The sequence below is a fragment of the Centruroides sculpturatus genome, unplaced genomic scaffold (genome assembly GCF_000671375.1).
Source record: "Centruroides sculpturatus isolate CEXI.00-Female unplaced genomic scaffold, Cexi_2.0 scaffold1625, whole genome shotgun sequence".
NCBI classification, from domain to species: Eukaryota; Metazoa; Arthropoda; class Arachnida; order Scorpiones; family Buthidae; genus Centruroides; species Centruroides sculpturatus.
In genome coordinates, this window is record NW_019386225.1 from 3,633 (window position 1) to 20,133 (window position 16,501).

Genomic DNA, 16,501 nt, shown 5'->3' on the forward strand with positions numbered 1-16,501 from the left:
TTTTTGAACTTACATTTTTTTTAATTACAGATTATACTTTATAATCATACTGAACCAAGCTTTTTTATTGTAATAAAATAAAATGAATATACATTTATAAAAATAAACAAAATTAATAATATAAAAGTAAAAAATGTAACAATAATACAAACAAAATTTTCTGTTTACTGGAATGGCAAATGAATGACAGCTAAGAGAAATTTTTATTAGACCTTTATAAATACTTTGTAAATGAAATTAATTGCTACTTTAGCTGGTTGAAATTAGAACTTGAATTCTACATTTTTTGTATAAAATTTCAATTTAAAACTGAATTGATAAAATTATCAATTTTTCATTTACCACTATGAAAAAACTATTGGATCTAAATTTCAGTGTTAAATCTATAGAAAAATTTGAATAGTACTGTGCTTATTATTCAATGTAATTTGCAAAAATTGTTAAAAATGTGTAAAATTTATAAGTGAATGTTTAATGAACTTTTTACTGAAAATTAAAAATAAACATTAATTTTTTTATAATTATATTATCTATATGTTTCATTAGTTTATTCTGAAAATATATTATAATACAATAAAATAAATTATAACTAATTTTTTATTTATAATAAACTTGCTAATATTTTTATTATATAATAATAATAATAATTAACATTTGTTTTAAATTTTCTTTTGCTTAATCTATTTATTTAAGTTCTAATATTTTATTTTATCCTTATTTTTGCATGTTTTCTTATGCATGTTTTATTTATTTTTCTACTTACAAATTAAATAAATACTCTAGTGGAAACCAGGGTGATATTACCAGATTCGACACATACTTCTGCACCTTCTGAAGAACTTCAAAAATTTCAAACTACATATAAAATAGATAATAAACAAGAATGCAGCACTAAATTTTCCGATCAAGAAGATATTTCTCATTCTTCTCAAACTGTCTCTAAACTAAATCATAGCATGAATGATTATTCCAATTTTTCCACTCCTAACTCTTCACTTTTTTCTGATCTTTCCATTAATCCAACTATCTCAGCTTTTAACAAAACATCACTTGTTTCTAATTCCATTTCTGATCCGCCACCTGTGTCATCTGCTTGTGAAACTCCATCGATAGACACTGTAGTTTGTTTATCTGCTCCAGCTGGTTCCTCAGATCTGCCACATGGTATGGCAGATACTGAAGAAATCAACAAAGAAGAAGCTATTATTGACCGAACTGAAGCAAACCACAAAATTTCTGCTACTGATGGTGAGCTTGTCTATGCTATCAAACAAAAAAAATTATCTTGATGCTTTTGATTTGGCTTTGATCAATTAACTAAGCATTCCATTTATATCAAAATTTATGTATTAATATCATTGATATAATTATTTAATTGCATGTTTAACATTATTTTTACTAACTTAATAAATTTATTCAAATATTTTAAAATTATTTAATTCAATAATCTTTAATATTCTTAATTTATATTAAATAATTTTTCATGCAAATTTTTCATTTTTATGATGCAGAATTGAAATGCATAAATAGCATTTCATTTAATTTAAAATTTTAGAATATCTATCAGTTATTATGTCATTTGAAAGAAACCAAATCTGAATAATACTTCAGTAATCATGCTATACATTTTTTTTAAATATTATAGTTTTTAAATTTTTTTATTTTTTCAGATGATTGTCTTGAAAGATTAACTCAGAAATTTCAATTACAAAATTTTCATATATTTCTGCTTAACGTAAATAACAAAGTTTTCGATTTTTGTACTAATTTTAGGATGAATTATTAATTTTGAAAACATTAAAGAATGATAATATGCTTTTTAAACATATAAAATCATTTATTAATTAATGTAATGTTATCATGAAAATAGATGCATGAATATTGGGTTTATGCAATATTTTCAATCCAATTAAATTAAAACTAATTGTTTAATATATAAATAAACTGCAGATATTTTTTACATCATACAATTATTCTGTTATTATTTTTAAATTAATTAATTTTTTAATATTAAATCAATATTTTGATGATTTAATTGATTGGTTATCTTATATAATACAAATTTCTGCACTTTTTTAAGACTTTTTAAAAAATTTAATATGATTAATAGATTTATTATGTTATGTCTGATGGGCAACCTGTGGCCCGCAGTAATATCTTTTGTGGCCCATGTAAAATATGAATAAATATATCAATTTCCCAGCTTAAGGAAGTACGCAGCAAAAATTCAAATATTATTTTCTACAACTAATATATATGAATAGTTTTTCTGCAGTGAATTTAGTAAAAATTAAAACAAAGAACAGGCTAACAGACACATCAAAACTACAGTAGAGCATCGATTATCCGCCCCCTGATTAACCGTCACATCTGTTAACCAACCGTTCTAGTCGGCAAATTCAAATGTCTGCTAGTGATGTGGTGTTACAATATTTGGCTATGTCTTGGCTAATTTAATAGTATTTTTACATGTTTTAGTTGGCAACATGGCTCGACCATGAAAGGGAGCCAGTATTTAAATGAGGCTTAATTTTCTAATTTTTAACAATACGATAGCGACGATTATTATTTAAAAAAAACTTTTGTTAGGCTTAACATCGATGAAAATTCAACGCGAAGTAGGTAAATAGCGATATACTAATATACTAATTACATGAGATATACTAATATACTATATTAATAATGTATTTTTTCATATTTTTGGTTATCCATTTTTTCAGTTATCCGACCAACCCCAGTCCCCAATTGAGTCGGATAATCGATGCTCTACTGTAATTTAATTTAAAGATAGCAGTAACTAAAATTTAACCAAAGATTTCCGATATATTATGTTTACATCAGTTTCATAAGCTAAATTAAGTATATCTATGCTAATTTATAATTATATATGAATAAATAATTGTGATTTACCAACATTTTTTTCCCTCTTTTCTCTTGTATGAGGCCTGCGTCAATTCAAAAGTTTTGAAATTCAGCCCTTACATAGAAAAAGGTTGCCCCTCCCTGTGTTATGTTATGATACAGGTAGTTCTAGTACTTGACTGACAGGCAATCTCAACCTAAGTTATAGTTCTGTAGTTAATTTAAAAACATGAAGAAGTGATTATCCTTTATTGATGCTGTTTTAGAGTGAGAATATGACTCAATTGTTTGTTCCAAGAACTTTCAACACACTGTAGTTCATCTTTAGGGAATTCACTCCTAAATGTAACTTCTAGAATGCTTTATTTGATAATTTGAACATGTTGGTATTTTATTTTATAAGTGAAAGAATATGTAATAGAATTAATGGATATCACTTTTTATTATTAATATTAACAATGACTTTGTTTCTTTTCCACAAATTCAAGGGTTTAATATGTTGACACTGAGTAGAACTACTTGAAAATTTTGATGATTGGAATTTTCTCTATATATTTTAGAAGTTAAAAAGTAGATATCAAAACTTTAATTAAAGATAGTGAAATAATATTTATTGAATTTAGTCCTTTTCAAATGTTATAATAATTGATAAATACTTTAAAATTTTCAATTACTTGAGACATTATTTTTGATAGTTAAACCATCAGTATATATTTAATATATCACAAAACCAGTTGAGAATAATTTACAGAAATATTTAACATCACAACATAATGATTGAATTTAATATACATAAAGATTTGTAAAAAAAAAAAAATAGTAACTTTGATTGTTCTTATCAGGAAACATCATTTCAGTAATTATAACACACAATGAAAGATTGTTGTATTTCTATGCAAGCATAATATTGTTATATGTTATAAACATGTGTTTTAATTCTTATGATTTTTAAAATAATTTTCTAATTGTTAATAGAGTGCTGTGCAGATAGTTATAAAATCATTTAACAATTAGCAGATATTAAGAATGTTTTGATGTAATTTAGTTTGATTTGAAAACTACACAATATATTGGTGTTCAGTTTTGAAATCAAACGAAATTGTGTTTTTCACTTCACTTATTCAAAAGTATCTTATAGGTGGTCCTTAATTCATCTAAATTTAACATTTAAAATTGATGTTAATTTGAAATTTCAGTATTTATACGATAACCAGAATTAAGATTTAAGCTATAAAAAAGATACATAACCTTTCATATAAATCCATAGGAAATTTTGAATTTATAAAAGTCTTCATAATAATGATTTATTGAAAGTTTTTTATATTTAATCATGTCAAATATTTTGAATCTCTTCATTTCATCTTCAGGATATGTAAAATCATAAAAATAGTACAAGTAATAAGAACATTGACAGCATGAGATTTATGAAAATATAAAAGATTAACTTTATAATTAAATACAATTTAATTAATTTGAAAATGATATCATCATTAGACTGTTATATGAAGTTTGATGTTAAACTGTTGTTTTACTTACTTTTTTATTGTTTTTTTTTTTCATATTATTTGATTTTATTTGGTTCTTAAAAATTTTATTTATCCAAAAATGAATTCATGATGTATAGTATAAAGATATATGAAAATATATGAACAGAAGGGTGAACAAAGATCACTTTAGGCTGTGAGAATTCAAATGTTGAGTTACAAAGGCGATTTACTAGCAACTTCAAGGGGTGGGAATGTATTTGGTATTCTTGCATTTATAATGTCATTTATGATCTAATGACTAATAAAAGTTGAAATAGTGATTTTGTTTTATAGTTGTAATTTTTCAAACATTTTTGTTTTTTTTCAATAAATGATTTATTAGAAATTACACTTAAGTTGCCACAAAGCTGTTAAGATCATAAATGTGAGAATACCAAATATTTTCCCACATTTTAAAGTGTTTGGCAAATCACCTTCATAACATGACCTTTCAACTTTCACCACATAAATGCTGTTGTCATAATTGTTTTGAGTTTCTTTCTCATTACTACTATGCTATGATTCTTGTTGAATGAATGAATAACTCAGGAAAAGTTTATGGTTTCTTGGTACTGTACCATAAGCTTAATTTCAACAATAACACAAGTTTAATAACATTAACATGTATGAGAATAAGTGGTGATTAACAATTTAACCAGATTAGTTTTCTCTAACAGATGAAGAATATTGTTCAGCTTTTTACAACCAACTCTTCTTCTCTATTCTTATCTTCAGCTAGTCTTTATTTGATGTCTGTGGTTAAAATTCATCATCTGAAAGAGTATTTGAACTTATTCTTTGTTTCTGTTTTAAAATATTGAAGGTTGGACATTGTGTTTTCATAAGGTTGGTTATGGACAATAGCATCTGCTATTTATTACAGGTAAATGTAATAGATGTCCTATATGAAGGGTATGGGGATTGTAAAAATGTCCATGTAGAGGTATGTTATTTTGGAGTGTTCATTAATGGATGTTTCACTGTACTTGATAAATTAATAGCAGTATGGTTCACACTTACATTAATCTATGTATTAATTTTATTGATTTTTATCAATTAGTTAAACATTTCAAAAATCTTTTTTTCCACAGTTGTGAAAGTGTAATATATTTTTATAATGTAAAATGTTTTAAATAATGTAATATTTCAAATTAAAGATAATTTCAGTTTTTTTTTCTGTAATATTATCTTCTCTGATTTTTAATTATCAATAATTTTAAAATTTATCATTTATTTTTTCTTACTGGATTTAATAATTTATTCAATAACTATTTATATATATATAATTAATTAAAGTATTCTACTTATTTAATATTTAAATTTTCATGAACATTAAAATTACATTTGTCTGTATTTTACTAGATCATCATTCTCTGGTTCATACAAGGAGCAATAAACAGGATAATTACTCTTTTTTTTATTAATAATTTACTTGTAAATAAATGCATCAATATCTGATTTACTGTTATTTACATGTTACAGTTATTATTATGTACAAATCGATTTACTACAGTGAATTGAAATTCTGATATTCAATGAATTTGTGAAAATATATTCTTAAAAGAAACATTATTTGAAATAATAAAAATATGAATAATTATATTATATGTGTTGATACAATTATTGTATTAACAAATGTTTATTTTTATTTACTTCAACAATAATTGTTAAGGTGAATAAAAATAAAACAGGCAGAGTGAGAATTTTTTTTATTGAGAGAGAGGAAACTTAGTGCTGCCTTTTGAAAACTATCAAACTGTGCATGGTACTTGCAAGACTGATGTGTGTGTACTTTGTCATTGAGAAATGAAAATTAAATTGCTGAATGAAATGTGCATAATGAAGCAATATGAAAATAAAAGCTGTAAGTAAGGCTAAATTTTATTTTGTCTTTATTGTTCAATTTTGCACTTGATGCATAAAAATAAATTAAGTTGTACTTTGGGTATTTTTTTCAAGACTTGAGACTTAAAAAATACTCAAAGAACAACTTAATTTAAAAAACAAGATAGATTTTCTCAAGGATTAATTATTCTTTATATTGAACAGAATAAAATGTAGTTTTTGGAGAAATGTATAACTGTCATTATAAAGTTGATGAGACGTGTGTGTGTGTGTGTTCTCCATACCTAAGTTGCATTTTATAATAATTTCTTAAATAAACAGTATTCATTTTATACATATTGATTAAATAACTAAATAATTTTAAAATTTAATAAAGAATGATCAATGATAAGACAAAAAAAAATGCTCTAATTTTAAAATAGTGCAAATTGAAGTATCATTTTTGTGCATATAAATCCACAGGTTATATATGATGGGTGAGTTATATGTCAGTTTTATATTCTTATAATCTATTGGCATGATATTCATTATTTTTTTGAGTTTGAAGGCAGAACACATCTACAGGAACATGGAGTCCCCATGGGTAATCTCAGGCATATTATGTGAACCGATCTTAAGAGAACTAGAAAACCAGTTCATTCCTGCCTACTCCACACAGATGACAGGTACACTGACATTGTACTCATTATTTGGAAAAGGAAAACAACACCAGATGTACAAGAATTTAGGAGATTAATGATAACCCTTACAGACTTACTATGCACCTGGAGCAATAAAATGACAATAGAGCACATTTTCTTGGATGTCTTTTATACCTTAGGACGGGTCGACAACACACGGCCCGCGGGCTGCATGTGGCCCATTGCAAGTTTTTGTGTGGCCCACCAAGCAATATAACTTTCAAGATTTTTATGCAAAAGAAATTGATATATTAATATTTGAAAATTCTATTAATTTTGATATTTTAAAAGCACCAGACAATTTACAACTAGAGTTAATTGATTTACAGTCAAACAAAGTATATAAAAATAATTTTGATGAAAATAATTTAATTTCTTTCTATTCAGATCTACCAGAAAATAAGTTTCCTAATTTAAGAAATTTTGCAAAATCAATGATTTGCATGTTTTTGAGCACTTATTTATGCGAACAAACTTTTTCAAGAATGAATTCCATAAAATTGAAATATAGAACGAGATTGACCATTAATTTAAGATTGCTGGGGAGTAAAGATTTTGGTGATGAAATATAATTAGAACCCATTTGAGTACTTGAGAAGAATTTTATCTTATTTGAAAAAGTTAATATTATTAAATATTGCATTTTTTTAATATTAGTATTAAGAGATAAGAAATAAAAAATTATTAATTCCAGAGATATTGAATGCATGAAAACTTGCAAAACATTTTGAGGATTTCAGTTTCTCAAACCCAACCCGACATAAATGAATTATTGAAAAACATTCAAGAACAAAAATCACATTAAATTTTAATGTTGTTTTTATTTGAATAAAATAAATTATTTTCTTTTTTAAGAATTGTCACTTTTTTGTTCTCCAATGTTGTTATAGCATGTAAATAAAATTGTTACTAATTTTTATTTTATTTTTTATTTTTTTAAATAATATTTATATTTGATTTAAAAAAACCTATTTAAGCTACATATTACATTACAAAACATCTGACTGTGATGGCCTGCTTAAAAATATTTTGTTTTGAAAATGGCTCACCGTCCAGAAAAGGTTGCCGACCTCTGCCTTAGGACAAAGAGCTACGAAGGTTTTCAGAAAGCTTAGATATCAACCAATATTTATACCTGCAGAGTTACAATCCATTTCACTTTAAAATGACTACCTTTAGGGCAGCCAACAATTTGTACTGTTACATACTGCTCAAACATAGTAGAAAGGCAACAAGAAATCAACTACATAAAGAATATAGCTAAAGAACATGGATACTATCCCAAAATAATAGATAAGTTACTCAAAAAGCTTTTGGTCAAGAACCAAGAGGAGAACCCTGTAGGCAGTGATGATGAATTCAAGATTGTTGATTAATACTGATTCCGCAATAAAATCTATAAGGAACTTGCCAGATCTCTGAGCAAATAGATTTTCTACAGAAGAGAATCCAACAGTTTATAGCCTTTTAAGAAATGATGAAAACAGGTTGGACTTTTAAGAAATGATGAAAACAGGTTATTAATATTCAGTATTTACAAGAAACCAATAAAAGATCAAAGAATCGGTAGAAACATGAGTACATAATAGGAGTTCCTTAAAACACAAATTAAAGAACTTAAATTCATTATAATAAAGGCACAGCATTAGTTGGAACAGTACCAAACCAACAAAACCCATTGAAAATAAAGTTGGATTGAACCACTTAGAAGGGCTTGAAATTTACAAATCAGTTCATGTTGGGAAATCAACTATAAGGACTAAACAAGCCCATCCATAAAGTACTGTAATTAGAGAGCACTCCCTTCTATATGTACAGTACTTAATATGTTATATGTATTATGTCTGTTCGTATTGTAATTTTTGTAATTATTTGTATTACAATGCACATTGGCATTTATGTGTTTTAAAGATTTGAAATAAAAGTAAATTGAATAGGAATCCAATCATTTAAAACATTGTAAATTCATATTTTGATTTAAATGTAATCCTTTTTGTTAAAAAGTTTGAAAGTGATTTTTAACCTATGGATGACATTTAAATAAATGTTGAAAGCTTTAGCATTAATTTAAGATTGCTGGGGAGTAAAGATTTTGGTGATGAAATATAATTAGAACCCATTTGAGTACTTGAGAAGAATTTTATCTTATTTGAAAAAGTTAATATTATTAAATATTGCATTTTTTTAATATTAGTATTAAGAAATAAGAAATAAAAAATTATTAATTCCAGAGATATTGAATGCATGAAAAACCAATATAAGTAGTTCCTAAACAATAATAGTAATAATAATAATTAATTTATATTCAGGATGAGGATTATATCTTTTCTTCTTCATCTCTGTAAAATTCAAAAAAAAAAAATAATAATCTCAGTAAAATTCAGTGGATATGCTTTCCAGAATAAATGTGGAAAAAAATTTATTCCAAATTTCATTAGTAGAAAAGATGTTATGCAACACAAGATGTCTCTTCTGTAATAGCTTAAATCAGAGCAAAAAGAATGTAAGGAAAAGATGTTTCTGGAATGCATTGATATTTTCTGATAGTTACAACTGTATTTCTATGATTTTGGAAGTAGAATTTAAGAATGTATGGTTTTATAAAGTTAGTCATATTTTCCAGTATTTATAGGCTGAATAATGAAAAAAATATTTTATTTACAGCAATATTGATTACATTGCTGTACTTCATCTAATAATCAAAAGCAGATTTTTTTTCCTGAAAAAATTGCCTTTAGCATATTCTGAAGAACTTATTATCCAAATTTTATGTTAATTCATCCATTGTGTATTATTCCATCTATTCTAGCAATGTCATATAGGAAATTTTAATTATAAGTAGCCATTATATTGTGAAAGCATTTACACAATAATATAAAATTACAGTGGTATCTTGTACTTCAAACAACTCTAACTTTGAATGCTTCAGAGTTTGAATGCCAAATTTGACAAAAATTTGCTTCAGAGTTCAAATGATGCTTCAAAGTTTGAACTGCATGTGGAATGAAAAATGCATTGGAAGCATAAAATAAGGTTCTGAACAAAGTGTATAATCTCAGATTAGCAATAATGTGTTAAAATTCACAAAGCACACATTTATGTTAAGTAACAGCAGTTAAAAATGCACAAAGTTTCTTCTGTTCAACCCAATATTATCTTTACTTATTAATCATGGTATCCCAGAAGTGTGTAGAAGCAACAAAGTGTAACTAGTGGAGGAAGGCTTGAAAAAGGCTGAGTTGAAAAAGGAATTTGTCATGAAGCATGAAAGCAGTACAGTACATGTGTGGTAGATCTGGCAGCCATGTTTAAGATGATGAAATTGACAGTGTGTGACCAGTAACTGCAATTTTCATTTTATTATACATTATTTACATACTTTATTTATAGTTTTAGTGTTTTTATTTATTATTAGGGCATTTAATTGTGTTATTTTTACCTTAAATTATCTATATTTGCTGTTTTAAGTTTATCAAAATTGGTATTGTTTAGGGTCTGGGAAAGGATTAATTCGATCTCCACTATTCCTAATGGGAAAAATTGCTTCAGAGTTCAAACAGTCTCCTGGAATGAATTAAATTTGAAGTATAAGACACCACTGTATATATAATTTGTAATTTTCTGAAAAAGAATGAATAAATAGTTGAAGTCTTAAAATCTTAGAATATTTACTTTATGACTCCTGTTTTCTTATACTACATTACATTATTTTTGGAATAAACATGAAGCATTTGATTAATTGTAGATAAGAGAAATAATATATAGTTTGAGAATTATTATTATAATTTTTTTTATCAACCTTAATGATCATATTATTTTGATTATATTTTAAATAAGGTTAAATTGCAATAAAATACAAATCTATATACTGTATGTAATAGAATATATATTTATCACTTCTTAATCTTTAGATTTCCGGTAAATACGAATTCAATTAAATGAACTAACGTTTTCAATTCTCTACAGAGATCTGCTTCAGGTTCAGAAATCATTCCAACTATGAAATGCCAAGAATTCAAATGTTTTTGAATACAAACTAATTTAAATAATTGTGCTAGATTTAATGTATAGACAAAAGACTCCCATATCTGTATATTAATGCATTGGCTCATTCTTATGTGAATAATATGTAATTAATGATGGGGATGCTCTTCATACGCGTATTGCTACGCAAACAATAATGTGTTGTCTCTGAAATTTATACAATTCCTAACCCTGCTTGCTTTATAAATTTTGAGGTTTTCCAGGGTCCTGATGTGGTCTGTCTGGAATGATTTTCTTATGAGAGTGGTGTTCTCTAAGTCAGCCTGTATATCTCAGTCTGTGGTGTATGTTGACAGGGCGGTGATGTTTTTTCCTTTGTCTATGTCATATTTGTGTTCCATGATTCTCTTTTGTAAAGACATTTTGATAGATTCAATGTAGACGAAGTCTCTCTGGAACCTGTGGTCCCTGATTGGGTCACTGTACACCCCTGGTGCCCACAAGTTATCTGGTGTGTCTTTCGCATTTCTTAGTAGCAAGTAAATTGTTTGCATTCTTGTGAACATTTACGCACAACTCTAGATGGGATGACACGGTGAAGGAGCTTAAAACACCTATGGAATATTGCTGCAGACACACAGATACAAATTCATAGTTTAGCATGAGACTTCTATAGACTACATCACAGACCAAGCGGGGTCCAATGGAATTCCTGATTGGGATCCTAATGAGAAACACAGGATCATAGAGTACAACAAAAACCTCCATTCCTTATACAAAGAAATAGCACAAAAGAAGAGGATTAAATTAGTATTCAGGACACAAACAATTTACTTGCTACTAAGAAATGCGAAAGACACACACCAGATAACTTGTGGGCACCAGGGGTGTACAGTGACCCAATCAGGGACCACAGGTTCCAGAGAGACTTCGTCTACATTGAATCGATCAAAATGTCTTTACAAAAGAGAATCATGGAACACAAATATGACATAGACAAAGGAAAAAACATCACCGCCCTGTCAACATACACCACAGACTGAGATATACAGGCTGACTTAGAGAACACCACTCTCATAAGAAAATCATTCCAGACAGACCACATCAGGACCCTGGAAAACCTCAAAATTTATAAAGCAAGCAGGGTTAGGAATTGTATAAATTTCAGAGACAACACATTATTGTTTGCGTAGCAATACGCGTATGAAGAGCATCCCCATCATTAATTACATATTATTCACATAAGAATGAGCCAATGCATTAATATACAGATATGGGAGTCTTTTGTCTATACATTAAATCTAGCACAATTATTTAAATTAGTTTGTATTCAAAAACATTTGAATTCTTGGCATTTCATAGTTGGAATGATTTCTGAACCTGAAGCAGATCTCTGTAGAGAATTGAAAACGTTAGTTCATTTAATTGAATTCGTATTTACCGGAAATCTAAATGGTAAGAAGTGATAATTATATGTACCAGCATTTACTATAGAAAGTTGTAGAATATATATATTTTATATTGTTTTTTTTAACAAAGTTTTAATTTTCTTGATGAGATATTAATAATATAAGTTGTTCTTATAATACAGTATTGAAGTTGATACATGCTTCTTGTCCTTAATTACTTATATTATACTTTTGTCCACTTTGGACATTCTTGTAAACTAGGACTTGTTATACTGAGTGAAGAGAAAAACACAATTTTCAATTAAAATATTTTTACTGTAGCATAATCTTGTACTATTGTATTTTTACTGTAACAAGATTATGTTACAGTAAAAATATTTTAATTGGAAATTATGTGTTTCTCTTCCCTCAGTATAACAAGTCTTAGTTCACAAGAATGTCTAAAGTGGACAAAAGTATAATAAAAACAGAGCCGTGCAGATTTTCTCAGTATGATGCAAGTCTTTGAAATGCCACTCCTTAAATGTTTTATTTACTGCCCCCTTATGTGTTGCCTGATACGGCTGCCTCTCTATTATAGTACGGCAAGGCCCTGAATAAAAATACAGTATTGAATTTCTGGCTTATATTTTACAATGTTGTAAAAATTAGCAAAGAAAACTGAAAGTAAATATAGTGGATGTAATCATTCTCAACTGGTTTACTTTTTATCTTTTCATTCTATGAAGAATTTAGAAGATAATTTTAATTGAAATTTATTATTGTTTTATTTCCATATCTGTAACAATCATTTTTAATGTATTTTCCATAGTTCATTTTATTTTCATATTTTTAATCATTTATTTAATTTTTATTTTCTTACATATTATGTAAACAAGCAATCAGTATAGTATAAAATAATTAAAATCAGTTAAACAGGTTATTTTTAGTTGTTAATTTATAAGAAATAATTTATAATAATATGTTTTTTGTTAAATAAATTTAATTTAATTTAGAAGTAACAGAAGAATCTCTAACTGATGCTGCTCTTCGAGAATTAGAAAGTAGAGGAAAAAGTGGAATGCCTGCAAGTAAAAGTACTCTAATAATACACAGTGTTGCAAGAGTAAGTTACTTTTTATTGCTTTTTATTTTTTTTAAAGCAATAATTATGAGACACATTTGTAAAGTAATTCTGGTCACATGTATTGTCTGTGCAGATGACACATTCAGTTTTGTTTAGTATATTTCAGTTGTTCACAATGATATCTGAAAATGAAAGAAAATTTAAAATTCCACCTGTAAGACCTGATAAGACCTGTAATCAAGTTTCTGAATGCTTATGATGTTTGTCTCTCTAAAATTCATTGACAAATTTGTGAGGTGTATAGTGACAGTGCCATGAATGGTGGAATGGTATGATGCTGGTGTAGTTCAATTCTGGGAAAAGATATGTTTGATGAAGAATGCAATGACTGTCCAACAGTTGTCACAGATGAGTTGGTCAAGCAGGTGAAAGAAGAAGTACAAACAAGATTTACTATTTCTGAATTGAATATTACATTCTCTCAAGCTCAGTAGTCTATGAAATCATTACATAATATTTGCACTTTCAGAAATTTTGTTCACGATGGTTACTAAAATTGCTGACAAATGAGCACAAACAAAAGCACACAGATATAATTAGTGTTGTAAAGGAAAAACAATGTGATTTTGTTGAATGGATAAAATTTGTTTCCGATGATAATTTTTTGTAAATGATAACATAGCTTATAGACAAATGGACAGTGTAACAATGGGGTCTGTTATTGGACCTAAATTAGCAGAAATAGTTATAAGTAAAATAGATACACAGATTTCTAAAATAAATGGTATAATTTCTGTGTTCATATGTAGGTAATTATTTAATAATATATAATAAAAAAATTGATAACAGCATATAAAATTTCAAATAGAGTAAACACTGTTAATACCCAAATTAAATATGAAAAAGAATCAAATAACTCTTTAAATTATTTAGATGTAAAAATAGAACAGAGAATAAGTTAGATAATAAAACATACTAAAATTGTGTAACATAAATAAAACAATAGACTTTTATTCAAACATGTAACATATGCTAAGTGTAATACCTTTTTTGTGGATATATTAATAATCATTAATAGAACAACAGACCCCATTGCTACACAAAAAGAAATGGAAAATATAGTATTCAAAATACTTTTGAACAGCTATCCATATAAATTATTTATAACAGTATTGTAAGATTCTTAGTGTTAAAATAGAAGATAAAAAGCATTAGAACAGATATATAACTTTCCCACATATTGAAAATTTTTAGAAAATACACTGCTGGCCATCCAAAATGCAACACCAAGAAAGACCAGAGATATCACAGCCAAGTTTATTTGGGAGATGACATGTTGTACAAAGATCAAATGATTGAAAATACAGTCTCTTGTAAACTGAGGAAGATGATGGAATCAGTATGGAGTGATGCTGCCATTGCTGGCTATAATCGCTGCTACATGCCTCAGCATTGACTCAAAGAGGCTTTGGATATGTTGTTGGGGTATAGCATTCCATGCTACTTCCACATATTGCCAAAGTTGATCTGGTGTAGCAGCGGGTGGTGTATCCAGGGCAGTCGTTCTGCAATCATCGACCAGACACTTCCTATAAATGAGAGATTGGGAGAACAAGGAGGTCAAGGTCAAGGCAGCAATGCAATTTGATGGGCAAAGAAGAAGTCTTGAGCAATGTGTGCCATGTGTGGTCTCACATTATTCTGTTGGAATGTGGCCGTTGGCAAGCTATGAAAGTATGGGAGGACAACAGCTCCAACACCTCAGAGATATAGCACTGGCTGGTCAGTGTACTGGCAATGCATACTAGGGGGGGTGCGGGAGTGGAATCCAATACCACCCCAAATCACGGGTCTAGGACCAGTATGGCAATGCATAAGGCAACAGTTCAGCAGTCTCTCACCATGGTGTCTCCAGACTCTAATCTAACCCAGAGCCGGCCCTACCATAGGGCGAATGGAGCAGCCGCTCCAGGCGCTAAGTCCTAGGGGTAAAGAAAATTAAAGGGTATAAGTTAGGGGCAACCAAGGGGGGGTGCAATAATAGGATCTCGCTCCATCCTAAAACTTGCCTCGGCCCGGCACTGATCTGACCATCATGGTGTTGCAGGCAGAAGCAAGATTCATCAGTAAAAACAATGTCGTTTCATTTGGTTGTCCATGTGTCATTTATCACACCATTGCCAGCACAAACGCCTGTGGTTTTGAGTCAACGGTAAATGCGGCAATGGGTGCCTTGCAGACATTCCACTCTTCTGCAAACGACGTCGAATGGTATGCATGGACACCGATTATTGTGCAACAGACTGAATTTGTTGTGATATGGTTCATGATGTGGCACAGCGATCCATCACTGCCATGCATACGATATGCCTATCATCACGTGCAGTGATGATAGGCATATCGTATGCATACCGATGCAACGAGGTGGGTGCAATCGGTCCTGTCGGTCCGTCATTCCCTTCTGCATCCAGCAGTTACAGATCTGCATCATGGTTGCTTGGTTACGTCTGACACGATCACCGATTTCTCTGAAGGAAAATTCGCAATCCCTATAGGCAACTATTCTTCTTCGGTCAAACTCAGAAATGTGCTCAAAAGATGCTCGTTTTCTTCTGAGTGGCATACTGAAGCTGCTTACACCAAAAAAACACACGAAAGAACAATTCCAGTACTTCAAAATGGCCTTCTATTCTCCCTTTATGTAGCGCTTGCAGGTGGCACAACAGGCACTCATGATGTGCGTCTGCACTGAAATGCTAATCATTTGCATATCTCATAGCTGCAAATGTATGGTGCAAATTTTACTTGATTTGAATACTTCCTTCAGGGTGTTGCATTTTGGATGGCCAGCAGTGTATTTAAAGTAAATTTAAAGGATATAATATCTTATTAATTTCAGAGATAAGTAATTTATCAAGTAATCTTTTAAATTAAGTAATTTAACCAAAAGAAGAAAAATATAATTAAAACAGATAATATAAATGTAGACAAACAGGTGTAATTTATAAATTCAGTTGTAACAAACAGAATAACTATTCATACATATCTAAAACCAGTGGACAATTAAAATGCAGAATAAAAGAACATTTAGCTACAATACACTTTAAAAAATTAAATATGGCAATATAT

General features: G+C 28.5%; 1 protein-coding gene and 1 pseudogene across 1 annotated transcript in view; one reads left to right on the top strand and one right to left on the bottom strand.

The window, feature by feature from the left end:
- Positions 1–668: 668 nt before the first annotated feature.
- LOC111614160 overlaps positions 669–16,501 on the top strand; it is a 53,269-nt gene continuing 37,436 nt past the window's right edge. Inside the window, exons 1-2 of the mRNA XM_023355539.1 lie at positions 669–1,248; positions 13,302–13,411. Coding sequence (XP_023211307.1) covers positions 957–1,248; positions 13,302–13,411 — 402 coding nt within the window. The 5' untranslated portion in view covers positions 669–956. The remainder of the gene's footprint in view (positions 1,249–13,301; positions 13,412–16,501) is intronic.
- Positions 15,217–15,995, bottom strand: LOC111614158 (annotated as a pseudogene).